Source organism: Magnolia sinica, chromosome 10 (genome assembly GCF_029962835.1).
Source record: "Magnolia sinica isolate HGM2019 chromosome 10, MsV1, whole genome shotgun sequence".
Classification (NCBI taxonomy): Eukaryota; Viridiplantae; Streptophyta; class Magnoliopsida; order Magnoliales; family Magnoliaceae; genus Magnolia; species Magnolia sinica.
The window spans coordinates 62,232,209-62,259,819 of NC_080582.1; the positions used below are offsets into that span (position 1 = coordinate 62,232,209).

The 27,611-nt window shown below is 39.0% G+C and overlaps 1 protein-coding gene across 2 annotated transcripts in view; it reads right to left on the minus strand.

The window, feature by feature from the left end:
- Positions 1–260: 260 nt before the first annotated feature.
- LOC131216875 (DNA polymerase epsilon catalytic subunit A-like) overlaps positions 261–27,611 on the minus strand; it is a 155,805-nt gene continuing 128,454 nt past the window's right edge. For both annotated transcript variants that reach the window (XM_058211473.1, XM_058211472.1), the window contains exons 39-49: positions 23,797–23,871; positions 23,497–23,556; positions 23,111–23,370; positions 16,343–16,391; positions 15,861–16,021; positions 15,706–15,772; positions 5,749–5,886; positions 4,911–5,081; positions 4,593–4,808; positions 2,204–2,310; positions 261–951 (exon numbers count right to left, since the gene is read on the minus strand). In XM_058211473.1, the coding sequence (XP_058067456.1) occupies positions 591–951; positions 2,204–2,310; positions 4,593–4,808; positions 4,911–5,081; positions 5,749–5,886; positions 15,706–15,772; positions 15,861–16,021; positions 16,343–16,391; positions 23,111–23,370; positions 23,497–23,556; positions 23,797–23,871 (1,665 nt within the window). In that variant the 3' untranslated portion in view covers positions 261–590. The remainder of the gene's footprint in view (positions 952–2,203; positions 2,311–4,592; positions 4,809–4,910; positions 5,082–5,748; positions 5,887–15,705; positions 15,773–15,860; positions 16,022–16,342; positions 16,392–23,110; positions 23,371–23,496; positions 23,557–23,796; positions 23,872–27,611) is intronic.

The following is a 27,611-nucleotide window of genomic DNA, read 5'->3' on the forward strand; positions in this document are numbered from 1 at the left end:
AACACTTGTAATACTTGTTCCTATCATAAATCGAGTAGTAGAGTTACAAGAAATTTACAGCAAGACATGTTCTAGAATTGCAATAAGCCCCTTCTCTATTCGGCAACTCAATCATCTCTTGAAAATTACAGTTCCATTTTGCATTGGTGAGACTACCAATTATCCTATGTCCGTTGCTGTCATGAGAAGACCTCATTGGGGTGGGAGATGTAGGTTGGGTCCACACATTCATAGGATGGGCATTATTTAAAAAACTGGAAGATTCAATCCCTCAATCCAATATTATACAATTGAACTCAAAGCATTTGGTGACAGGATTTCTCTGTTGTTCTCTACTGATCAAGATACCCTCCATTTTGTCAAAGAAATGATGAATTCAATCATGGGCCCAACTTCAGTTTCCAGCACAAATCTCTCTTCATCTAGACTGGTTGGGAAGAAAATCCCTGTTCAGAATACATTGTAATTCTGACCCACCATAATTGGATGGTGGAGGAGCTTCCCATTGAACAAGTAGTCACCTTCATTTGGAAATCCAATTTGATTTTGCAACGGCAGAATTCTCCCGAGGGTCGAGTAATGTGGGGGCATTAATGAACTTCCAGAATCCATGAAGCGCACTCCTGGAGAAGTTGAAATTTTTGATAGACGGCAATGTTAAGGAACACCTGCATTTTAGTCAGGAACTCATCTACGTCTTCCTTACACCTGAACGAGCCAGCGCACCCACACTGCTCGGCCAGATGGGCAGCTTTCACCTGATTGCACTTGAGGCACACAAGGTCCTGTAAATGGTAGAGTCTCTCTCTCTGCCGGACGATCTGAAGGAGTGCATTCTCCATCTCTTCACGGTTGTATGGCTGACCGCACTGTGGCACAGCACAGCGCCATTCGTGCGCCAGTAACGCTGTGTCACGGCATAGGTCGAGGTCCCGACAGTCATTACAATAGCTGCAAATAGAGCACTGCGAATCAGCAAATACTGTGAAAAGGGATGGATGAAAATTTCCAAAATCGATCCATACACATGAACAGAGACAATAAATTGTACGGCATAGCATTTAGAACCAGAAGAGGACTGTTTTTATATCCCACTCATGGGAGGAGCTCGAATCCTACTCTCCCTGACATGCCATGCGATTGACCATCAGGTGGGTCACACCATGTGTCACAGCCCAGAAATAGGTTGGCTACATGCACGTCAAATGTGGACCATTGATCGATTCTTTTGGCTGTCATTTCTTCTCTGTGTACGTACGGCCCACCTGATGACCGGTCTGGCCTGATTTTCATGTCATGGGCACACCTGACAAATAGCCCGAATCTCTCACAAATGTACCATGTTGGCACATGTAGGATTCAAAATCCTACATTTTTGGTTTCCCATCACATTTATCAGAAAGAAATAATTGTCAAGTTCCGACTACAGTCAGCTGCCTACAATTAATTAAGGTATGAAGCATCTCTGTCTTCTCAAACCATATTATCTTAAAACATAAAATCTTTCACCATCATACTAACAACAGTTGTAATCTCCAGCAAAATGCACACATCAACATTCAAAAAACTTGGAAAGTTGTGAAAGAACTCACTTGGTTAAAATACGCTTTTTACAAAACCAGATTAGGCAAAAAAAAAAAAAAAAAAACCTCACCCATATACCCAAAAGACATCAGATTGAACAAATTTAAAAGGAAAAAAATAAGTTTGATACATGTTTGAGTATCAGAAGAAAAGAAATAACCAAGGAGAAAGCCAAATTAAGTATATGAAACTCAAAAATTCCAGCTACAGACATTTTCAATTGAAAACTCAATAAAGTTAGTAAATCAAGTTCAAATCAACATGGAATCAAACTCATATCAAGTCAAGGCTGACTTTCAAGTTTATAAACATAGGTAGCATGTGTGTGTTCTTTTATTCTTCTCTAGCAAGTTTGCAGGTCAGGAGTTCATGATCATGCTTTCCGGATCCAGAGAAACTGAAAACAACCTTTTTTTTCTAGAAGTGGTTAGAGCAAATGGATGGTCCAGATCAATTGGTTTGAGGGCCCATGCATCAAGATGCAATTCATAACAGACAATGCTTAAAGCAAGGGAGCATATCTTGATTCTAACATACCAACAACAGTTCTGTTAAGCAAGACTTTGGTTTACCGGATGAATTCTACAAGGAACTAAATATCCATTTTTGAACATCTTACCTGCAGATCACATTCGAGAGAGTGAAGGACAGGCAAGGATCCCTAAACTCTGCTTCTGGAGCGAACTCCCTCACACGGATCAGTTTTAACAGATTCTTCCTCATCACCTATAAAACCGAAAACCATTTAATTCCATTTAGTAACGAATATTATTCAATTGAACAGTTCTCATCATTTATTTTCCTAATGAATAAAATGATCCTAACTAAGAATTTAAAATGGAGCTGCTTCAATTGTCTCGGACAGTTAGCTGAGGTAATGTAGCTTGAAAGGAACAAAAACTTGAATAAAACATATTATTTTTAAAAAACAAGTAGGAAAAATCTCAAATGATAGTTTGATATGTAAAGGGAAAAAGCATGGCAACTGACACTACTATCTCTGCTAAAACCTGATTTTATTTTTTTTTTGTTTATTTTTTTCCTTCAATCCAAGTTGAGCACTCCATGATTTGGAAAGGAATCGTTCATGGCAATTCTCTGTTTGTTCATTCTTCAACATTCTGACAGCTCCAGATAGAGGCTCCGGTCCTTTGCATCTGTTTCACCATTGGTTTTACAGTGCTCCCCCTCGAGTGGCAGTTTTCGTTTAGTTGGTGGGTTGCAAAAAGAGTGTTGACTATTGATAACCTCCAGTGAAGATATCTTGTTCTCCCCAACATATGTTTGCTATGCATGGCGGACCTGGAGTCAATCGATCGCGTGTTCGTCCATTGTTCTTTTACCTGATGATTTGGGAGTCATTCCTGGCCATGGTTCAGATTCCTTGGGTCATCCCTCGATCCGTGGATGTCCTCCTCTGGGCGTGGCATGGAGGAGGCGATGGGAAAATAGTTTGGAGGCTCATCATTATGGCCTTATTTTGGGCAGTTTGGAAGGAGAGGAACGAGCGTTGCTTTAGAAATGGCAGGACCTCCGTGGATAGTGATAGTGTTATTAAAGGTTTTGTCAAGAGTTGGGCCCCCTATGCTAATGTAGCCAAAGCTGTGTCTGTTCCTTCCTTTTTGGGTCGTTACCGTTCTGCTTTGTTGTATTCTTTTCCTGCCTTGTGGCGGGCTTCTTAATAAAGATTTTGTTGCCTCTCTAAAACCTGGTTTTTCGTGCTCGAAGGTAGATATAGCAAGTTTACAGCCATTTGGTTATGCATCAAATATCAGATCATCGGCATCCTATTTCCAAAATTCATTTTAATTCACTCCCAACCTGCTATCTTCAGAGCAATCGTTAACAGCGAATAGATAAACTAAGGGTGCATTTGGATATTACCCAAATCAACATTGGAAATCAATATTTTGACAAAATAAATGCCAGTCCAAAGTGATTTCCATTTGGGTAGCGAAGAAAGTGGCAACACTTGCTATATTGTAGGCATAGCAGATTTAGACTTCGGCTGCAAAGCATTCCAAACCCCTTGTTTTTCAAGGATACAGACTTTCAGACCGAATGAATTTGTGATGGGTAATCATCATCATCATCATCTAAGCATTATCCCACCTAATTGGTGTTGGTCACATGAATCTTTTTTCTGCCATTCCACTCTATCAAGGACCATAACTTCAGTTACACCATGATAGGTTATTAACTCTTTTCTCGCTACCTCCACCCATGTCCTTTTGGACCTTTCCCTTGCCCGTTTGGAGCCTTCGACTTGCACCAACTCACTCCTAACCGGCACAATTCTAGGTCTTTGTTCCACATAACCAAACCATCAAGTCTACTTTCCCCCATTACATATTGTCACTACTCACCAAGTTCCCTCAAATGCATTCATTTCTACTAACATCCTTCCCCGTCTTTGCAATCATCCATCTCAACATCCTCATTTCAGCTACACTCATCCTAGGAACATGTTGCTCCTTAACTGCCCAACATTTTGTCCCATAAAGCATGGCTAGTATTACAGCTATCCTATAAAATTTCCTTTTCAGTTTGCGTGTTACATGACGATCACATAAAACTCCAGAGGCACATTTCCATTTCTTCCATGTAGCTTGAATTTTGTGGTTATCATCCTTCTTGATCTCTCCACTCTCATGAATTATTGACCCACAATATTGAAATTGCTCATTTTGGGAAATTCTTGGTCGTCAATCCTAAGTAATTTAGGATGGGTGTTAACTAAAAAAAATATATCTTTCTACTTTCATTTGGTAAATCTAGACTAGGACCTCACCACCCCAGGTCCTAGTCTAGATTTACCACTACATGATTGTATCTATCAAACAAGTAACACCAGTTATAAAAAAAAATAATAATAATAATAAATAAAAAAATCACACTAGCAAAAAACAAGTTCAAGAAAAACATGTATTGTAAACAGTTTGACTAAACTACTAACGGACATGAGAAAAAATCTTTAAAAACAAATAATTGAGAATAAACAGAATTACCAGGATATCATGCTGAACACTCTGGTCAAGAGTGAGAACAGCACAGACATGCTTAATGAATTCCAAAGCAGGATCTCCCATATGTACATGAGAACCCGCTAATCGTGGGAATCCATGACCTGTAGGTTCATCGCTGCCTGCTTTGTTCTTTCCTTTGATATGCCGAAGGGTATCACGGACAATCCTTAGAAGTTTGTCGGTGAAATAAGAGCTGATCTGCATAATATGCAATGAAGTTTTTTAAATCCATCATAGAAACCATTGAAGTTTGAACAGTCATAACATGAAACTAGCCTTGCTTTGTGGATTCATCCATACCTGCTCTTTAAGAAATTCTGTAACACGGGATTCAAAAGCTTCAGCAGCTGTGACAGTGATTGATTGAGTACAGAAGTTACCCTCCCTTGATGCATCTCTAATTGCAGCTTGTTCTTGCGCATATTTCCATGGGATGTACATAAATTCAGAGACAATCAAAACAAAATGATCCTGCCCGTCAAATCAGAAAATGGAATGATAGAATCAGTACATACAGCTCCAGGATGTGTTAGAGAAATCCTACAATCCTCAAAACCAAGGATATGTATGGTATCCTCACATGCTTTGAATTCGCACAAGTGGCCCCCATGGTAGGGTGTCAAGATTTTGATATGATAGGCCTCACCAGATAGACCATGCCCCAAAAATCTTCAAATGGGAAAATACTTTGCATCGATTTGGGCCTCTTTTGAGTTGAATGTTTTTTTGTTTTTTTGGAAAGGTAAGAAACACACACACTACCACCCCACGCACGTTTGGGTTCTCAAACCCTTGACCTCAAAGATGAGACCATGACTGTTTTCTTTTCTTTTTCTTTACCATCTATTTACACAATCCTAGTTGAAGCATTAGGATTGTCCCATCTAGAAGATCTTTGAAGAATGGTGCATCCGCAGTAGGGGCCATCATAACTGTCTGAACCAAGGTCCCCAAATGTATAGAGGAGATGGGGAGACATACATCCGTATATCAAGAATCAATTCCTCATGTTGGGGATTAGTGAACTGCTAATGGTGTTTACTTAGCTTTTTTCTCATTGCAATAGCTTTTTTCTCATTGCAAAGAAAAAGAGAAGCAGAAGAGAAAAATATATATTTTCTTTTTTTTTATGACTTACCTGAGTTGCCTTTGGTAAATATTCGGCTATATTCCAGCTTGATACAATGTCTACCTGAGGTTCATTCTGTATATTTTCATTAGGTGGCTCAAAAGCATCACCACCACCAGCATTCGCCTGGATCCCACCAAAGTTGTACTGTAATAATATAAATGCACCAGTTAGGCTGAGAAAACAGATATCAGATTAAAAAATTACCACCATACAATAGTGTCATGTAAAAGAAATGGTTAGAACGTGAAACAATTGCTACATGAATTAAAAGATTCACAAAACAATTTCACTAAAAGCAAAAGTTAAGGCCTGTTTGTTAACACTGAATTTTTTTACTAATGTGGAATCTGGAAAGCGCTTGATGTTTAGTTGTGTTTGTTAATGCCAAACGAGGGAAGTGCTCAATCATTTTATGCCGAAATTTTTCGGCGACCGAAGTCTAGCTTAATGGTGAATCCAAAATGCACTCCGCAAACTTTTTTTAAAAATCCAAAATTTCCTTGTGCCATAAAGATTTTCTCCCTTTACGTAATACACAACCCGACTTTTAACATATGGCATGTCTTTGGGCTCACCATGATTTATGTGTTACATTCACACAGTCCATCAACTTTTCTATATCATTCTAAAGCATGATCCCGAAAAATAGGCACATCTAAAGCTTAAGTCGACCACACCACATAAAGTAGTGGGAATGGAATGACAACCGTTAAAACCTTCCCGAGGTCCACCGTGAAGCTTATTTGCCATCTAACCTCTTCATAAGGTCACATAGACCTAGTTGAAGGGAAAACACAAAAATCAGCTTGATCAGAGCCGTCTGTGGCCCCAAGAAATTTTCAATGGTAGGCACCCAATTCCCATTGTTTCTTGTAGTGTGGCCCACTTAAGCCTTATCTTTGCCTTGTTGTTTTTTTTTTTTTTTTAAAAAAAAAATTTAATTAATTAATTAATTTCCTAAAATGATATGGAAAATGGATGGACGTGTGGATAAAACATATACATCACGGTAGGCCCCACAAAGCCCTTACTTTCCGTCTCTAGGTAGATCCTGTGGGGTAGTACGCAATCCCCGGATTTGGGACGCGGATTTTCTGCAAAAGCCTTCCGCAAGAAGTTCCTACGTTGGAAACCTAGGTGGGGCCACCATGATGTTTGTGATAAATCTAACCCGTCCATCCATTTTTTGAGCTCAATTTAGGACTTGAGACAAAAAATGAGTAGTATACGAGACTCAAGTGGGCCGCACTAAAGGAAAAGGTGGGTAGGGAAATTCCTATCGTTGAAACATCCTTGGGTCGACAGTGATGTTTGCATGCCATCAATACTGTTCATAACATCATTCCTACTGAGATGAACTGAAGTCACAAAAATTAGCTTGATTCAAAACTTCTATGGCCCCACGAATATTTCAACTATGGACGTTCAATCCTCATGTTTTCGGCCCATTTGAGTATTGGATCCGACTCATTTTTGGCCCCATGTCCTAAAGTGACCTAACAAAACGGATAGACAAGGTGAATTTCTCACAAACATCACGGTGGGCCCCACCTAGGTTTCCGACACGGGAACTTCCTGCGAAAGGCTTTCGCAGGAAATCCGCGTCTCGAATCTCGAGGGAGCGGATAAGTGCGACCCCAAATCCACCGACGTGGGTGGGACCCCTAACCGTGGGGCCCACTGTGGTGTATGTGACTACATCCACACCGTCCATCTATATTGAGAGGTCATTTTAGGGCATGCTCTAAAAAAATAAAGCAACCCCAAATCCTAGATGGACCATACTATAGGAAACAATGGTGATCGACCATTTAAAACTTCTTGTGGACCACAAAAGCTTTGGATCAAGATGATATTTGTGTCATCTCTTCATCTAGCTGTTTGACCTTATCAACAGGTTGGATGGGAAATAAACATTTCAGTAGAATCCATGAAGTTTTTAATGGTGAGGATTAAATTAGATTGTTTCCTATGGTGTGGTTTGCCTAAAATTTTTGTCAGCTTCATTTTTGGGACAAACACCCAAAAATGAACTTTCAAAATGGTTGGGCAATATGAATTTAAGCTACACACATCAATGTGAGCCCCACAGTGAGGGTCCTGCCTGTGTTGGTGAATCCAAGGTCTCACCCAATCCTCTCCTGAATTTGGGGGGACGCAAATTTCCTACCAAACCCTTTGTTAGGAACTTCTTGCACTGGATGCAAGGTGGGGTCCACCATGATATTTGTGCTAAGTCCACCCCATTCATATGTTTTGTGAGCTCATTTTAGACCATGATACAAAAAATGAAGTGGATCTAAAACTCAAGTGTGCAACACGGGAGGAAATAGTAGAGATTCAGTAACCACCGTTGAAACATTAGTATGGCCACAAAAGTTTTATATCAGCCCAAGTATTTTGTCTTTTCACTTCATCCCAATGTTCATGACCTCATAAACGGTTTGGATGGCATATAAACATCAAGATGGAGCCAAGAAAAGCTTCAACGGTAGGCATTTCTTTCTCCAATTTTCCTTCTCATGTGTCCCACTTGAGTTTTGGATCTGCCTCATTTTTGGTCATGTATCCTAAAATGAGCTCGCAAACAGATGGATGGGTGGATTTCTCACGAATATCATGGTGGGCCCCACCTAGCATATAACAGGTTGAATGGCAAATAAAGATTCTGATGGAATCATGAAGTTCTTAATGGTAGGGATTCAATCATGATTACGATTGTTTCATATGGGTAAATGTGTCAAATTAACATATTTCAAACATTTCAAACGTTAGTTAACAAACCAAATGTTCTAGATTCACTACTAGTTTTCCGACTTTAGATTCAAACTTCAGATTCAGATTTCAGATTCAGACTTTGGATCTCAGATTTAACAAACAAGCCCTAAGAGTGATAAAAGCAAGTCTCATGCAAAAATTGCAATAGTTGGGAAGTTAAAAACGAAAAACTAAGTCTCAGTGCCATTGTATAAAACAATGTTTCAAATAGAGCTCGCAGTGTAATAGCGTAGTGTTGCCATAGTGCTACGTAGCGTTACCATAATGCTACGTAGTGTAGCTAAATAGTGTAAATCCCCTGTAGCATGCAATGTTTGTAGTGTATGCTACTGTTTTTTTTAATTTTTTAATTTTTTATTTTTAAGTTTTGTTTATTAAAAATGGAGTGAAACTATACATATAATAAAATAAAATAAAAACTTAAAATGTGAAACTCACTCACTAAATGTGAAACCGAACCTTTATTTGTTTACTTTTACTTAAAACTATGGTGATCCTTTATTAAAGTTGGTGTAAAACTCACTCGCTAAAAAACTTTTAAAACTAAACTTAAAAGAAAAAGGGTTTCGTAAGAGGGTTTTTGAAAACCCCTCTTTGTATAGATGACATCTGTATCATAATTAATGCTCTTAACCTATTGGATTTTTGTTTACTTTCATACTTGTGTGTTGTGACTTGTTATTTCAATTAGACATTATTAATTAAAGTGGTTTGCTTAGAAAGTTGTTGATGTGATAATTATTTGATTTGTTTTACGACTTTAATGCGTATTGGCTTTTGATAAATAATAATTAATAACTTGTTTGAACATGCTTATACTCGAAAAAATGAATAATCTTTTAGGCATTTTTATATTTTTTACTTTTTCCATACTATTTGTCATATTTATCCTATTTTTAAATAAAAAATAGAAGTATCATGTGGCTTACGCTACACGCTATGCTATTTATGCTACACACTACAGAGGGTTGAATGCTATGCAACACAACCACTATTTAAAACAATGGTATAAAAGTAACAGTCTCAGCTCCATCCCTTCACTATCCAGCCAATTCCTAATAAATTTCGGCATGATATAACAACATAAAGTTCATATATAAGGTGAAATTCATGTTATCCCAAATATTGGCATAAACAAAAATAGTACTTTCCTTGAATTGAATTGGGACCATGGATGAAAGTACAAAGACAAAACTGGAAACATTAACAAAGGCACTCTGGTGACTGAAGAATTTGCTCTGCACCATTTCTGATGACAAGATTTTCAAATTGTTTCTTACCATGCATTTCCTTCATGTCAGACATTATACAACCACAACTTTGGGTGGCATGTCCACATTGACATGATAAGACACCAGATATACATGATATATCATGAAGTAGCACTCCAATTAGATGTTTTAGTTTTGAGTGAGCCAAGGATTTATGAGTCGTTTCTTCATTGTAATCAGCTGATGTTATCCATCACAACTTCAACTTATACCACAAAATAATAATTCAATATCAAAACATTTTTACGTATTTATCACCAGTCACCAAAATTTTGGAGTAGTTGTATTTTACACATCCAAGCCTTATTCTAGTCACATCAACTAAGCAACATGGATATCCATGTTGGACATGGGCCACTATGGGGTCAACTTGTGCGACCACATGTGACACGTGGCATGCTTGGGGAATATTCGTTTCATGGAAAGGTTCCTTCTTATCCTTCCTCTATTGATGAAACTCCCCTGATGACCATGATGTTGTATATAGGTGGCCCCGTGTGTGCAGCATGCACGGACGCACGTGCGCGCGTGCACACACACACGAAAAATATATAGTATGCATATAGTATATAGGTGGCCTCGTGTATGCATATAGTATGGAAAAAAAAAATGTATATAGTATATAGGATTCATGTCCTTTTCCTTCATTTTCTTTTGTTGTCTTTTGAAAAAATTTACGTTAAAAAGCATACAAGAGTCCCTTAATAATTTTGTTCTTTTGTACCTTTCTTAAGTGTAAAATCATGTTAGAAAAAAATGACATTCGATTCCATTGTGGATAGTATCTTGATTTCTTTGTTTTGGATTTTTGAATATCAAAATCCCCAAATCTCCTCCTCCTCCTCTCTCTCTCTCTCTCTCTCTCTCTCTCTCTCTCTCAAAAGACAAGAAAAATGAGGATATATTTAATAGGGGAGGCCTTTTCATGTTTTATGAACAAAAGGGTACAAAGAAGGAAGGAAAATTTGAATATTTTTTAAAAAAAGAATTTTTAAGTAATTTTTGGGCCCCCATTTATGTAATCTATAATTATCGTACGATTCATATGATTTGATACGATTAGCATGCGATTATTTGGGATTTGCAATTTGGGTGTACGATTCAATTCGTACACCCATATGATACGATATAGGGGAGGCTTTTTCATGTTTTATGCGCAAAAGGGTACAAAGAAGGAAGAAAAATTGAATAAAAATAAAAATAAAATGTTTTTTTAAGTAATTTTGAGCCCATTAATGTAATATACAATTATCATATGATTATTTGGGATTTGCGATTTGGGTGTATGATTCAAATCGTAAACCCACACGATACAATATGAATCGTAAAGTACGATTCATATCGTGAATCATACAATTTTGATAACAACCTGGATATGATTTTATGAGTTATAAGAAGGGATTCCTCCAGCTGTCTAAGAGGAAGGTGAGTTTGGACACGATGGCCATTGGCCATGGAAGGGTCGTGTTTCATAGATCATGGTACCCTAAACTCCATGACTATAATAACAAGATTGAGCAATTTGTGAAAGGTTAAGAGTGGTCATGCTATGTGGGAACCAACAATGAGTTGGTATAGAAGGTCTCCACCATTGAGTTACTACCTGTATACGAGTGTAGATGTTCATGGTTGTAGGCAGTGTTCAAAATATCGATACGTTATCGCACCCCTGCGAGACGATACACTCGCGATAACCCCAGAAGATACCAAAAAACCCAAAATCTAGATATCGGCCGATATATCGTCGATATCGCACGATATTTTGACGATATCGCGCGATTTCCTCTCCATTATTGTCGGACATCGACGTCATCATCCGAAAAAATCGGGAAAAAAAAAAATTAGAGGGTGGATTTTAGTACCAGTAGAAGAGATCGCCATGATCGGAAGCTTTCATTTGGTGGGCCATTCGAATTGGAACGTCATTCCTAGGTTACCGCAAATAAAATCTCCGATTTTAGAGAGAAATCAAGAGACATCCTCGCCGATACGATGAGATTTGGGAGAAATTTTAGGGTTCCGGACGTTCGAGCCTTTTATTTGGACGCGGATTAGCTACTGACAGGTTGAGTAGCGAGATCGCTACTGAAGTGATGTCACCAAGTTACGTGAGTCCCACCATGATGAATGTGTTATATCCACACGATCCATCCATTTGGAGATATCATTTTAGGACATGAGTCAAATAACGAGGCAGATATAAATCTGTAATGGACCCCACTATAGAAAACAGTGGAGAAAGTGACATCCACCGTTGAAACCTTCCTAAGGTCCACCGTGATGTTTATTTGAGATCCAACCCGTTAATAAGTTAAAAAAGACATTATAAAAGGGAAAAAAATATATATCAGCCTAATCGAAAACTTTTGTGGCCCTCAGAAGTTTTTAATGGTGGGCGTCACTCTCTCTACTGCTTTCTGTGGTGGGGTCCATTGGAGCTTTGAATCTTAGTCATTCTTAGGCTCATGGCATAAAATGTTCTCTCCAAATGGATGGACGGCATGGATACAAAACATACATCATGGTGGGGCCCACGGAACTTGGTGACGTCAATTCAGTAGGAGTCTCGCTACTCAACTTGTCAGTAGCTAATCCGTGCCCCTTTTTTAATTCAAATCGAGTACCGGTGCGTTAACGTCACCAAGTTCTGTGGGTCCCATCATGAGGTATGTGTTATATCCAGACCGTTCATCCATTTGGCGAGCTCTTCATAAGGCTTGAGCCAAAAGATAAGACAAATCCAAAGATCAACTGGACCACACTGCAAACAGTAGTGGTAGATTGAACGTCTACCATTGAAACCCTTTTGGGGGTCACGGAAGTTTTGGATCAATATGATATTTATTTTTCCTCTTCATCCAGGTCTGTGTGACCTAATTAACAGATTGGATGGAAAATAAACATTATGGTGGGCCCTACGAATGTATTAATGGTGAGAATCAGTCCCTCACTGCTATTTGTGGTGTGGTCCACTTGAGCTTTTGATATGACTCATTTTTGGGTTCATGATCTAAAATGATCTCTCCAAATGCATGAACGGTGTAGATATAATAAATAGATTATTGTGGGGCCATGTAACTTTGAAATGTTTGTACAACTTGAGCCCGAGGAGCGTCAGCGCCGTACTAGGATTTCCTGCCAAAGCCTTCCGCATGAAGTTCCTGCGCTTGAAACCTTAGTAGGGCCTACCATGATGTTTTTGAGGAATCCACTCCGTCCATCCGTTTTGTGAGATCATTTTAGGACATTGAATAAAAAATGAGTAGGATCTAATACTCAACTGTGCCAAAAATGTGAGGATTGAACATCCACACTTGAAATATTCATGGGGCCACATAAGTTTTGAATCAGACTAATATTTGTATTTTCAATTCATTCATGTAGGAATAACGTTATGAACGGTATGGATGGCATGTTAACATCACTGTCGACCTAAGGAGGTTTCAACGGTAGGAATTTTCCTACCCACCTTTTCCTTTAGTGCGGCCCACTTTAGTCTTGGATCCTACTCATTTTTGCTCTCAAGTGCTAAAATGATCTCAAAAAACGAATGGACGAGGTGGATTTCTTACAAACATCACAGTGGGCCCCACCTAGGTTTTTAGCGAAGGAACTTGGTAGGAAATCTGTGTACAATCAGCGCCCCACCCCCAGTGTGGTGGGAAGTGGATCCCCTAGTGAGCAGTATACTTTATAAACTTTGTGGGCCCACTATAATTCATGTATTTTATCCACTCCGTCCATCCATTTTACCAGATAAATTTATGGTTTGAATGAAGAGAAAAAACTATTATTAGCTTGATCCAAAACTTTTGTGGCCCACTAATGGTCAATCACCATTGTTTCCTATGGTATGGTCTACCTAATTATTGGATCTGTTTTATTTTTTGGATAATGTCCTGAAATGATATGGAAAAACGGATGGACGGGGTTGATACTGAATATAGTTGTCATAGTTCAATCGAACAACGCATAACTTAGGACCCTATACAAAGGAAATCTATTATGTACACTTCTTTTTTGAAACTTTATGATTTAAAAGTGTGTATTAAGGGCCTTTTTAACAATCCTCAAAGTTTCATTAAAAAATTCAACCATTTTCCCAATGTTTCCCCATGTTTCCCAAAAAGTGCAATAAACTATACGATACAAACGATATATCCCGTGCGATAACCGATACGTATCTGTATCCCAAGAGTGCGATACATTGTGTGATACCGATATTTTGAACACTGGTTGTAAGTTCTTGTGTTTAGGCCTGGCTGAGCACTTGCATTGAAGATGGCATCAAGTCTCTAATCGGGAGACCCATCATGCCCAAATCGGGTTGACATAATCATGCACTTTGACTAATCCTTAGACTTGAGGATTTATGGGGAGCATGAGTTCCGGTGTTTTATGCTTTGGCTCACTTTGTTCACTTCCATTAGTGGTTGCATGTGGCTGTAGTTCGTGCATGCACCAAGGATGCGGTTGCGGTCCACATGTTTCAACAAGAGATCCACTAGCTACATTAGGGAACTTGTTAGTGGCTTGGATCTTAGCGATTAGACTATACATCGAGTCGTTTTCTAGCTGGGCCCGACAAACAAGGTTTTAAATGTTTAATAGAAGGTTTTTAACCATTGATCTTTTGTTCTAACCATTAATCTTTTGTTTAACCATTAAAAGTGTTTTAGGATGGTTGATGGATATTCAATCTTGTGGTCCACCTCTAAAACCAATACTGGATCATAGTCAAGAGTGGATACCACTAGTGAGTGAAGGGATGCTTATTGGCTTTTTATAATGTGGGGCATTACCCACGTCTGTAAGGGTGGGGAACACCATATAAATTCTTATACATATATTTTATTCCATTGAGAGAGAGTCTAGCTCCCTAGGGCATCTAGCGTCGAGAGGAAAAAAGAGGGGGGAAAAAGAGAAGGAAAAGAAGAAAGAGAAGCATCTCTCTCGTCCCTTCAATCACGTGTGAAAGTGTGGGGTCCACCTTGTGGAAGGCTCCCATGTGCATATGCCCGAGCCTATGGTGGCCACACAACATGACTCTTTGTACTATTGTCTCATTGGGATAAATCGGAGATAACCATGTTGGAGAAAAGAAATCAACAAATCAATCATGATCAAAGAATAAATCAGAGGTAAGATCGGATTTGATTGTATCTAAAATTGGATCATAGTTCCGTGTCTTCTAAAATTCTTAACAACTCTCTCTCTCTCTCCCTGACTTGCTGTGATCTCATTCCCCTTTTGGAAGTTTTCCACTACCTTCTCTCCTCCTCTCTTCTTGTATAAAGGAAAAGTGTCATTTTCAAGGCCCACACATGAGGGAAATCCCCATGCATGGACTCCCTTGATCTAGTCCGATCTTCCTCCTATTACCATCATTGATGTTGGATATGAGGAGTGAAGATCAATTTCCTTCTCATGGAGATTGGATACCAAACTACTAGACCACTCCGCCATTTGTGCAGATCAAATCATTGTTGTAGCCACATGCAAGTTGAGATGCCTTCCCCTCACTATTTGTGCAACGCCCAACAATCCAATAAGCACCAGCACCATATATTCTATCCAATACTCGATAACGCATGCTATAAGTATGCAGAACAACATTTGTAAAAGCCATCAACAAGATGAGAAGCTACATTTAGGATCATTAACACATAAACCAGCATCATTTGGTGGAAGACAATTCATATGGTTAACCAAAGATCACCATAGAAAACCTATACATGCAAGACAAGAAGATGCTAGCATATAGCACGTGGAAGGTTATAAATCAAATAATGATGCTGGACTATAGCAGTTTATATACAAGCAGAAAGATAGCAAATAGCATTTTGATGAAATAAATGTTCTTAGGAATTATGCAAACTTCTTGTAACAGAGCAGAACCACAATAAGAACAAACCTGATCCATAAACAGAAGTGAGTGCCAGAAGTGCAGAGGTTCAAGCTCAATCCATTCGAAAAGATCTCTACAGAAACAGCAAACTGATGAGAATCAGACAGAACTAATGATGATTAAACAAGATACGACAAGTCAAATCCTTGGAACTGACCTACCTGGTTTGTAGAGTTTTTAATAAACAGTCACAATAAGCTTGGGCAGCTAACAAATCAGACTTCCCAGTGTCTAAAATTATCTTTGAGAAGTCCGCAAATACAATAGTGGCACCTAATTTACGGAGCTCAGCCAACAGTAATGCAAACACCTTTTGCATAACCTATCAACACCATATTGTGAGACAGGAAAGCAGATTCAAATAGGTTAGAAAAAAAAAAAAGAAGCAACAATGACCATATTTCATGCTTGTAGAGATATCTAAAATATTAAAAACAGGTGTACAAAATGTGACAAATTTAGGGCTCCAAATTTTGATTAACATCAATAATGATTGATACAAGAACTTGATCTACGAAGACTTGTCCTTCACACAAAATCAAAATGAAAAGAAAATAATACCTAAACACTAGCAACACAACAAGCAATCTATTCTTTTCTTTAAAAATAGCCTAAAGTGGGCTTATAAACTTGAAACAAGTACCTTATGTAGGATCCTGTGAAGAGCTGGGTCGTGAAGCTTTGATTGCGGACTGCAGTAAAAAGGAATAACGGCAATTAATAAGACAACTGGGTTTTACCAAAAAAGGATCGAGTTATTTCGGTAAATACATTCAACCAACTCCAATACTCTTACCAATTAACATCCTATAAGATTTCATAAAACCTTTATTACTTAGTTTTCTACTTTTCAGGAATATATTGGGTGACAAATTAGTAGTTGTTGTTCTTGTTTCTTTAGTACCGTTAGTAGTCCCTATTAGTGTTCGAAGTATCGGTATTGCTACAAGTTTCGCTGGCTAGGGATACGAAAATAATATCGATATCACTGATAACCGAAAATGAGGGGAAACATGGGAAAAACGGTGGAATTTTCAACAAAACTTCAAGAGATGTTAAAATATACATATTTGCATATTTAAAAATAAAAATTGCAAAAAGAATGCATATATAACAAGGTTTCATTTAATGGGCCCTTAAAAGCATGTGCTGTTGTAAGAAATCAGTCCAACCATCCTATCCAAGCCTATTTAACCATCCAACATTCTATCCAAACATCTGTCGATATTGCAAAATATCCACAACACATTATATTTCACAAAGAAAGCATAACCAATTGGAAAGGAAATGAAAGATTGTGGTCTCAATATCACGCATGTTGCGATATCGATAATATCGAGATATTATCAATATTATCAATGCCAAATTGAACACTACATACAACCATGTGCCCATGAAAAAAATTGAAATAATTTTTTTCCTAATAAACTAAAATTTGATGATATCAATACGTTGGCAATATTATTGAAATATCTTCGATACACTTATGATACAAGCATTACCTATAATTTACATAGTTGAAAATATTGGCGATACATTGACGATATTGATGCATTGGCAATACAAGCGACACCTAGAATTTACATAGTTGGAAATATTGGCGATTACATTAGCGATATTGATGCGTTGGCGATACTTAGCAAGACATTGCTAATACTTGAAATTTCTGATACTACCAGCATCATCGGTGTCGCTGAGCCGGAGATAAAGATAATATCGGAGATATTTCGATAATATCAGAGATAATTCGAACACTAGTCCCTATACTTGTCATATTCCTTGGATTATTCACAAGAAGGATTTAAGCTCTTATTTTTGCAACTTTAGCCACGACTTATATGTTAGTCGTGTCTTTATGTTCGCCCTGTCTCATAGGCCATGTGGCTGGATGGCCATAGTTGTGGGGCCCTTGCCCCCTCTTGAATATTGTACATTATTGTGTATTTGTTTTGGTCCTTTCCTTTTCTGGCCCTTGGATCCATACTGGGTCTTTCTTTTGTGTAGGGGTATTCCTGCATTTTTCTCAAATTAATATAGTCCCTCTTTCCCTTATGTGACAGAACAGGGAAATCTTCATCAATAGGTTATCATGGTATCAGAGAGGGCTACCAAATCTGACTCCGTTTGAGATACTCCATCGCAGAACCGTCCCCATCTTCTTCTCTAGATTCAGCACCTGCTGCTCCAGCAGCCCCTGTTCAGATCCGACGGCTTCTGATTGAGGTCCGGCAGTCCTTGCTCCGGATCTGACACCCCTGCTTAAGGTCCGGCTGCTCTTGCCCCAAATCTGGCACCCCCACTTGTGATTTCTCAGCCTTTGATTGCTACCCTGATTGTTGACCCTAAACGCCTATTGCTGCAGCCCTTTCCTTTGGGTGTGTCTAGTGTGTTTGTTTTCTTCTTTGCTCCTGGGCTCCTTTTTTTGTTGGTATGGACAAAGAAACCTATCGGGCTGATGCCCATTGGTATAGTTTTAATGGCACTAACTATTGGTTGTGGTCAATCAGTTTCCTTAAAGGTAGAGGGATGTGGGGACTCATTGATGGGTCTTTTTCGATCCCTCCTACCGATATAGAGAAATTAGACAATTGGGAAATGAAAAATGGGAAAATCATCACTTTAATCCTCGACTCCGTGGATAAATCAATTGATGTTGGCCTGACCCCACACCATATAGCCAAGGCGATGTGGGATCACCTCTAGGTGGTCTATCAACAGAGCAGCGAAGCCCGTCTCTACCGTCTAGAACATGATCTCACACATATCCTTCAGGGTGATAGGATCATTCAGGAATTTTATTTAGAGATAGTGGCCATTTGGACGGAAATGGCAATGATGGATCTTGAGTTTCCCATCGATTTCTAGATATTCTAGGCTATGAGAGACCGCACGTGTTCGAGAATTCCTTATGAAGCTGAGACGGAATATGAGCATTGTCGAACTGCTCTTATGAATCACAGTTCCCTTCCATCTCTGAATGTTGCAATCAATGACCTTTTGGTTGAAGAGCAGTGCATAAAGGTTCTCTCTACCTTACCTAAGTCTCCTGGTTTGTCTGATCTGGTATTCATGGCTCGAGTAGTGTGACATGCCATGGCTACAACAAAGTGGGCCATGTGGTATCTCAATGCCACGAGTGCTGTGCTTATTGTCGATGGACTGGACATGGTATTGTCGATTGTTGGACGAAGGCACATGCTTCCTTCCCAAGATGTGGCCGTGGGCGTGATTGTGGTCAAGTCCTTGCTATCGTTTCCGCTCCTTTGATTTCTGAGCCTGCCGCGAGTGACACTACCAGCTCCTCATACTCACCATTGACTCCCGAGATGCTTCGACAGATAGTGCAGGCCCTTTCCACTGCGGGTCTGTCAAGTAACTCACATTTGATTCAATGGTTCTTTGACTCTGGTGCTTTAAAGCATATGACTGGTGATGCCTCCTATCTTTGTGATATCAGGCCATATACTAGTACTCAAGTTATTTCAATCGTTGATGGGACTCATTTACCCATCAAGTCTGTTGGTTACTTGACTTTCTCTCCTTCCTATAAGAAGTTTGTTCTTCGTGACGTCTTTCATGTTCCTCAGCTTTCCTCTTAACTTGATCTCCGTAGGCCAGCTTATTGACAACAATTGTTTAGTTGTATTTCTTCCTGATTGTTGTTTTGAGCAGGATCTAGCGACGGGGGAAGTGGTTGGGAAGGGTAGGAGAAGACGTCTATTCATGCTAGATTTTGATCGATCAGTGACACCGGTCAACTGTTTTTTTGCACCATCTAATACTAATATTTCATTGGTAAACTGAAAGTGGAGACTATGGCATTGTCATCTTGGTCATCCCCATTTTAACCGGTTGCTTAATTTATTTCCTTCTAGGAATTTAGATAAATTGAACATTAACAAATTTGTTTTGGATTTCTCCTATCATTCTTGTTGCTTATCAAAAAGTAAATGTGCTCCGTTTTCATTAAGCCTAACTTGATTTTGTTCTATGTTTGAGCTTGTCCATACTAATGTATGGGGACTTTCACCTATTTTATCCAAGTCAGGTTTAAGCTATTATATTATTTTAATTGATGATTTCACTCGCTACACATGGATATACTTTATGCAATCAAAATCATAGGTCTTTGGTATCTTCCAACAATTTGTTTCTATGGTAGACACTCAATTTGGGACGAAAATCAGGACTCTCCGCTATGACTTAGGGGGCGAATATGTCTCTTTGGCCTTCAGTACTTACCTCTGGGATCGTGGGATTATCCATCAAACGACCATTTCTAATACTCCCCAACAAAATGGAGTTGCTGAATGGAAAAATCGTCACATAGTTGAGACTGCGAATACCTTGATGACTAAAATGGTTGTTCCTCGTTCATTTTGGGGCGAAGCCATGTTACACTCCGTATACTCGATCAATCGCATGCCTACGAAGCTTCATGAGAATACATCTCCCAACTTTGTTCTCTTTGGTTCTTTTCCTGATTACTCTACATTCTGTGTTTTTGGTTGTTTATTATATTCATCTTGTTGCACGTGAATGTCACAAACTTTCACCTAAGTCTGTTCTAGAACTAGGCACGGGACGGCTTGACTCGGCAAACTCAACTCATCCGACTCCTTTAGACCTGACTCAATCGGAATCGAGTGGGTGAGTCGATCGGAACCGAGTCGAGTTCGGGTCACCAAGTAACTCAACTCGGCTTGACTTGTAATCTAACCCGATATTAACTCAACTCGTACATATATACATATAAAAACTCAGATTTGACGTTTTAGATCATCTAATGCCATGTAGCTGATGGAGAGGCTGCAATTCTGGCAAGTGCACCTAGGTTTTGAGTTGTGATTTCATCCCGTGGATACCCGCTACACTCGACCCTACTCGGTACTTGTGACCGGGTCAGACTTGGTCTAGATTAGTCCAGGCCAGACCTGGACTCAGATCGGGTTAGGCATGCTGGACTCGGTACCGAGTCAGAACGAGTTCGGGTCAGGTCTATTTCAAAATCAGATCGAGTTGGGTCAGCCCTAACTCGGTCCAACTTGACTTGATGCCCAACTCTAGTTTGTTCGATGTATATACTTGGGGTTTGGGGAAACCCAAAAAGGATTCTATTTCTATTATCATGTTTCCTGTCACATTCGAGTGTCTCGTCAAGTTGTCTTTCTTGAACATGTTCCATTCTATGCCTCTTCAGTCGTTTCCATGCACCCACTTTCATCTCCTGGTTTGACCTTCTTTTTTTTTCCCTGACATTCCCTTTGCCTCTCATGAGTCCTATCATCCCTTGCTAGTCTACTCTCAGCAGCCAAGACAACCTCCTCCTTTGGCCACTCCCACTACGCCTCCTACTGTCGATCCGGATCGTCCATCAATACATCATTCTAGCCGCCCTCACAGGGCTCCCGATCGGTTGATCTATTCTATGCCTACCATGTCTTCCACTTTGGATTCAATTTCTATTCCCACCACTTACTCGTAGGCTGCTTATTGGAGTTGTTAGAGGGAGGCTATGACAGAGGAACTTGGAGCTTTAGCTAACAATCATACATGGGAGCTTGTTCCACGCCCCCCTAGGGATCCTGTGATCGGTAGCAAGTGGGTGTCTTCCGTGAAGTTAAAGTCCAATGGCTCTCTAGCCTGCTACAAAGCAAGGCTCGTTGCCCAAGGATACAAACATGAATATGGAATTGAATACGGGGAAACTTTTACTCCCATGGCCAAGATGAAGATGGTCTGAACCCTTCTGGCACTTGTCTCCACTCATGCTTGGCTATCTCTCAAATGGATGTGAAGAATACCTATCTTCATGGCGATTTTCTAGAGACAGTCTATATGAACTTGCCTCTGGGTTCTGCTTTCACTTTTTGTGATATGGTTTGTTGCCTGAAGAAGGCATTGTATGGTCTCAAGCAGGCACCACATGCATGGTTCCAACGCTTTCATGATGTTGTTGTTGGTTTCGGGTTCTCTCAAAGTGGCCATGATCCTTCCTTATTTACTCGCACTATCTCCCATGGCATTGTCATTGTTCTAGTGTATGTGGATGAACTTCTATTGACTAGCATTGATCCTTCTGGAATTACACAGTTACAAATGGTTATGCAATCCTCCTTTCGGATAAAGGATTTGCGACCTCTTACCTACTTCCTTGGCCTTGAGGTCTCTCGATCTGATCGTGGGATCCTTGTCGGCCAGCACAAGTATACCAAGGACCTCATTGCTTTAGCTCAATTGACAAATCAGAAGTCTATTCAGACTCCTCTGAAGATGAATGTTCAGTATGACCATGATGATGGCAACTTACTAGAGAAACCTACTCTTTACCGCCGCTTGGTAGGGAGTCTGGTATAATTGATGATGACTCATCCCAACATTGCTTATGCTGTCCAACTCGTTAATCAGTTTGTTTTTGTGCCCTGAACCCTCCATATGACCGTTGTCCTTAGGATAATCTAGTACTTGCGTGGGACTATGGACCGGTATATGTTCTTCTGATCCAGCTCTCCTCTGGACTTGCGGGCTTATTTTGATGATGATTGGGCTGGTTGTACTGTCACCTGCCATTCCACTACTGGCTATTGCGTTTTTCTTGGATTCTTCCTTATTTCTTAGAAGTGCAAGAAGTAGGCCACAATTTCCAAGTCCAGCACCGAGGCCGGATATTGCACAATATTTGTTGCATGTAGTGAGATTGTATGGCTTCATGAGCTTCTCGGTGATCTTGGGCTTCACCTTCGATCTTCAACTCCTCCATGTGGATAACCTAGCGCGGTCCAACTTGCTTCCAACCCCGTCTTTCATGAGAGGACGAAACATATAGGCATTGACTGTCACTTTATCCGAGAGAAATATCAGTCTGGTACCATTTCTCTCCCCCATGTGGCATCTTGGGATAAGATAGCTGACATTCTTACTAAAACACTACCTTTTGCACGACATTGCTTCCTTGTTAGCAAATTGTTGCTTGTTGATGATCCGCATGAGTTTGAGGGGTGTTAGTCATGTATTTATGCTCGCCCTGTCTCATGGGCCATAAGGCTAGACGGCAGTTGTTGTGGGGCCCCTGCCCCCTCTTGTATATTGTAATTATAGTGAATTTGTTCTTGTCTTTTCCTTTTCTGGGCCCTGGACCCATGTTGGGTCTTTCTTATGTGTAGGGATATTCCTGTATTTTTCTCAAATAAATATAGTCCCTCTTTCCCTTGTGTGGTAGAACAAGGAAATCTTCATCAACAGGTTATCATTATATATGTGAATCTATGGAGGGTCATCATTGACGAGTTTCTGAAATAAGTTCACCTCTTTTGTTTTCACAAAGACAAGCTTATCCCAACTCATGTGCGACTCAAGTTAATTTACTTGGGAACATGATTAAAGCATATACAAGAAATCCACAGATACGGACCTGCAAAGCCATCGATAGAGATGTTGCAATATTGCATCAGCAAACACATTTCCAGAAGTGACTGCATCTGACATACATCGCTGAATCAATTGCTTCAGGACACGAAATGCAGGTGCACATGAGCTGGCTTCATCAAAGCCATTATGTTCATTAGTTAGGGGTCCAGAATTCACGTGATGATCAAATCCTAACAAAGCCCCTCCTTCCATTTCATTCACTTGGCTGCTCTTCAGAAGAGCATTTACAGCTAGGTGATGGATCTGAATGAAAAACAAGCATTAAGATGTTACCTTATGTGAATAAATAACCTCCAATATGAAAAAGATACATAAAGTGTGTAGATATTGATGTTAAACAGGTCTCAACTCTAAATTGTAAACAGTAACCTTTAGCTCAACAGTCACTTTTCTATATGCCCCAGGATAAGTGAGAACAGGTTGATGGACCTGTTTGTTTAAAAAAACCAGTAAGTATACAACAGAATTAAAAAATAAATGAAAAACAAAATTAGAAAAGAAAAGTAAAAAGCCCACAGAAACAAGTTCTTCCATAACCCAATTACAATTTACACCAAAAACACATACACAAATCAAATTTATAGAGTGAGATGGACTTAAACACAAGCATAGTCCAAGATTAATGGATTTACAAGAATGCGGAAACAGAATATTGTTCTAGTTACCAACCTCATCAGCAAAGCATGCATCTTCGTCATTAATGCCTCCCAAATCTGGAATGCCATCATCAGATATCCAAAGTACCTATGCATTCAAAATGAGCTCAACTTTACAGTAAAAATAGAAGTGCAGTAGCATGAATTATAATTAAGCTAAATAAAGTTCTGTGAGATGTGACACATGCAGTGGATTGTTATCGAAATTGTACATGTTTTAACCTTTTGTGATCCATGTGCAAAAAGTCCATGAAAGTAACATTGAAGCTTGGCAATTGTAATGAAAGCATGGTCTAGAATAATCAAACCAATAATACTGCATGCTGATGAAAATCAACGAAGCTCAAACATTGAGCAGGTATCCGGCATCTCAAGTGTACCATTTTCAGTGACCTCTTAGATGAAATAATATACAAAAAATGCACTAGAAAATTCATAGGAGACAGAAAGTCAAGGAGACTGAAATGTGCAACAGTCAGGTGAGACCCAGCATTACTTAAAAAGGACAAAGTCATAGTGTCACTCAATGGTAACATTAAAGGACATTATTGTGTGAACATTAGCTCATACGTAAACCTAGAAACATAATCACCTAACAATAAATAAATTAAAACTGTATGAATTTGAAGAGTGCTGGCAAAAAAAGGATGTTAAATCCATTTTATCTGTTAATGGATGTGGGGATCTGAACTGTATCACCGTATGACCCACTTGGACTTTCTTTTTAATTATTTCATGTTATTAGTTGTTTATTTTAGCCTGGGACGTTCAGAGTTTATTTTATTTTATTTTTATTAAAAAAAAAAAATCCCTTTTGTTCTCAAGGGTATTTTTGTCATATTGACTTTTTTATTATTAATATAAATGGGAGAGGGTAGATGTCCAACCCCAACTCACTATTCCTCTTTCTCCCAACTTTCATTTTTTTCTTTACTTCTCCTCTTCTTCTCTCTTTAATCTATAATATACACAGAGCATCCTTGTTTCCGATCTAATCCATCTTTCTCCCTTATACCTATAATTCTTTTTTCTTCTTTTATTTTTGTTCTCTCGTCCCCCTCATGCTGAAAATCTTTTAAGAAACCTATGATTTCTTCTTCTTCTTCTTCTTTTGCTTTTTTTTGTTTTTTATTTTTTTGTTTTTTTGTTTTTTTTTTGTCAAGCCTTTATAATGGTTGTGTGCGAGAAGGGGATTAAGTGTCCGTGATCATCGCCCCTCATGTGGGAATGTGTGGACGTGTGGGTTGATTGCCTTTGCTGGATGCCATGTTTGTGATCATCGGCCCTCATGATTGGTTGGTATGTATGGACATGTGGGCAGGTTATTCTCTTCACGTGTGGTGTGCATACCTTGCAAAGTGTATAAGTTGGATGTTCGTTAGTCACGAATGGTCAGCCCGTGTTCAAATAAGCTTGTGGTATGTATTCTAATCCTTTATCGCAAATAGAAGAGAAAAGTTATTCTAAAACTAGATTTATAAATCCATTTGACTTTTCAAGGGTCCAAATAACCTTTACCAAATAAAATGAAATGAACTATCTTTAGTGATCCAAATCCATCCAAGTTTTTTTTTAACTGCCGAGGGCAAATTAAAATACATGACCACTAAAACACCCAATAAGAGTGCTAGAAGATATGATCAATGAATCCAAAAGAATGCTCAAATTATGACGTAGTTGTGGAATAGTATGTGTGAAAAAGGGACAGAATGGTTTTAACAAAAACTAAAGAAATGAGAAAGATGAGAAAATAGAAGAAAAGGTGAAGAAAAGAAGAAAGGAGGAACACTGCTCACATTAACGTGTTCCATAATGGTTATAGTGGTGGTAATGGTCACCACCGTTACCATTATGATACGGGCTATAATACGACCATTATGATCCTTTTATTCACAAAAGAAGAAGAAGAAGAAGAAGAAGAAGAAGAAAACTGGACTGTTAAAAGGCCATTACTGGACCGTTATAGGCTGTTACAATACCGTTACAGGCCTTTACAGACCCTTTCGAGGCTATTATGGCTTGTTTTTTCTATAACGGCCGTTTCAGCCCCATAACACGTAACGGTTGGTTACAACTGTTTACTATTACAACTGTCTTAGACTCATCACATGTAATCATCAGTTACAACTGCTACTATTACCATTACATAACAGTCGTTACAGCCATTACATAACCGATTTTGAATACCATGGCTCACATGCTAGCCTCGCTTTTTCCCATTTTATTTTATTAGGGCAGGAGTCATTACAACTGAAATTACAAAATTTCCCTCCTTGCTTAAGGACTAACTAAAACACATTCATATGAGCCTAAACTCAGGCCAAAACTAAACCCAATAAACAAACCAAAGCCCAAAGGAGCCCAAGGCTCAAAACGTGTCAACCCACAATACTTTCAACACTCCTCAAGCTGGAGCATAGATGTCATACATGTCCAACTTGGATACCAACTTTAAGAATTGAGACCTTTCAAGAGCTTTGGTGAATAGATCTACAACCTGATCATGTGAGGAGATATACAGAGTGCAAATTTCCATTTGAGAGACCTTATCTCAAATGAAGTGACAATCGACGTCTATATGCTTCACTCTTGTGGACAATTGGATTGTTGGCAATGTGGATAACAACTTGATTGTCACAATGTAGAGGCATTGGACCTCAGACAACAAACCCCAATTCTTTAAGGAGGGATTTATGCAAAATAAGCTCGCAAGTGGTGTGGGCCATTGATCTATATTCTTCCTCAGCACTTAACCTGGCAATCACATTTTGCATCTTACTTTTCCAAGTAACTACGTTTCTGCCAAGGAAGGTACAATAACCCATAGTTGACCGCATATCATATCTCGACTGTGCATACTCTGCATCAGAATAACAGATTATTTGGAGATGGCCATGGGACCTGTACAAGATACATTTCCTAGGTGTACACTTCAAGTACCTAAGAATTCATGACTACAACTAAATGTTAGGTTCTTGGAGTTTGTATAAGTTGGCTAACCACACTAATAGAGAAGGCAATATCAGGTCTTGTAACAATCAAATAAATGAGCTTAATAACAAGTCTTCTATGCATGATAAAGTCTTCCAATACCTCTCCTTCTTTAGGCTCAAGTCTGAGTTGAGAATCATCGATGTATCTGTCGGTTTGGCACCTAGTATACCTGTCTCTTCTAGTAAGTCAAGGACATATTTTCTTTGACATAAATTTATTCCAGCTTTAGACCTAGACACTTCCATGCACAGAAAATGTCGAAGAATACCAAGATTTTTTATTTGAAACTGAGATTGAATATACAACTTCGTCTTCTCACTATCTTTCAAGTCATCGCCTGTCACTATAATATCATTCACATACACAACAAGGATAATATAGCCAGATGTTATATACTTTGAGAATACTAAGTGATCTATTATCCTCCTCTTCAGCCCATACGATATGACCACACCACTAAACTTTTGAAACCAGGATTGCGGTGATAGCTTAAATCCATATTTAGACTTCTTTAACTTGCACACTTTAGACATCTCCCTTAAAGCAACATACCCAAGAGATTGCTCCACATTAACTTCTTCATGCAGTTCTCCTTGCAAAAATGCATTCTTAACATCTAATTAAAAGAGGGCCCAATCACGATTTGTAGCAACAAATATAACAACTCGAACCAATTTGAGCTTGGCCACCAGAGAAAACGTATCTATATAACCTACTCCATAAACTTGAGTATATCCTTTGGCAACCGGGCTGGCTTTATAACAATCAATTGATCCGTAAAGAAGAAATTTTACCATGTAAACCCATATACACTTAACGGGTGTCTTACATAAT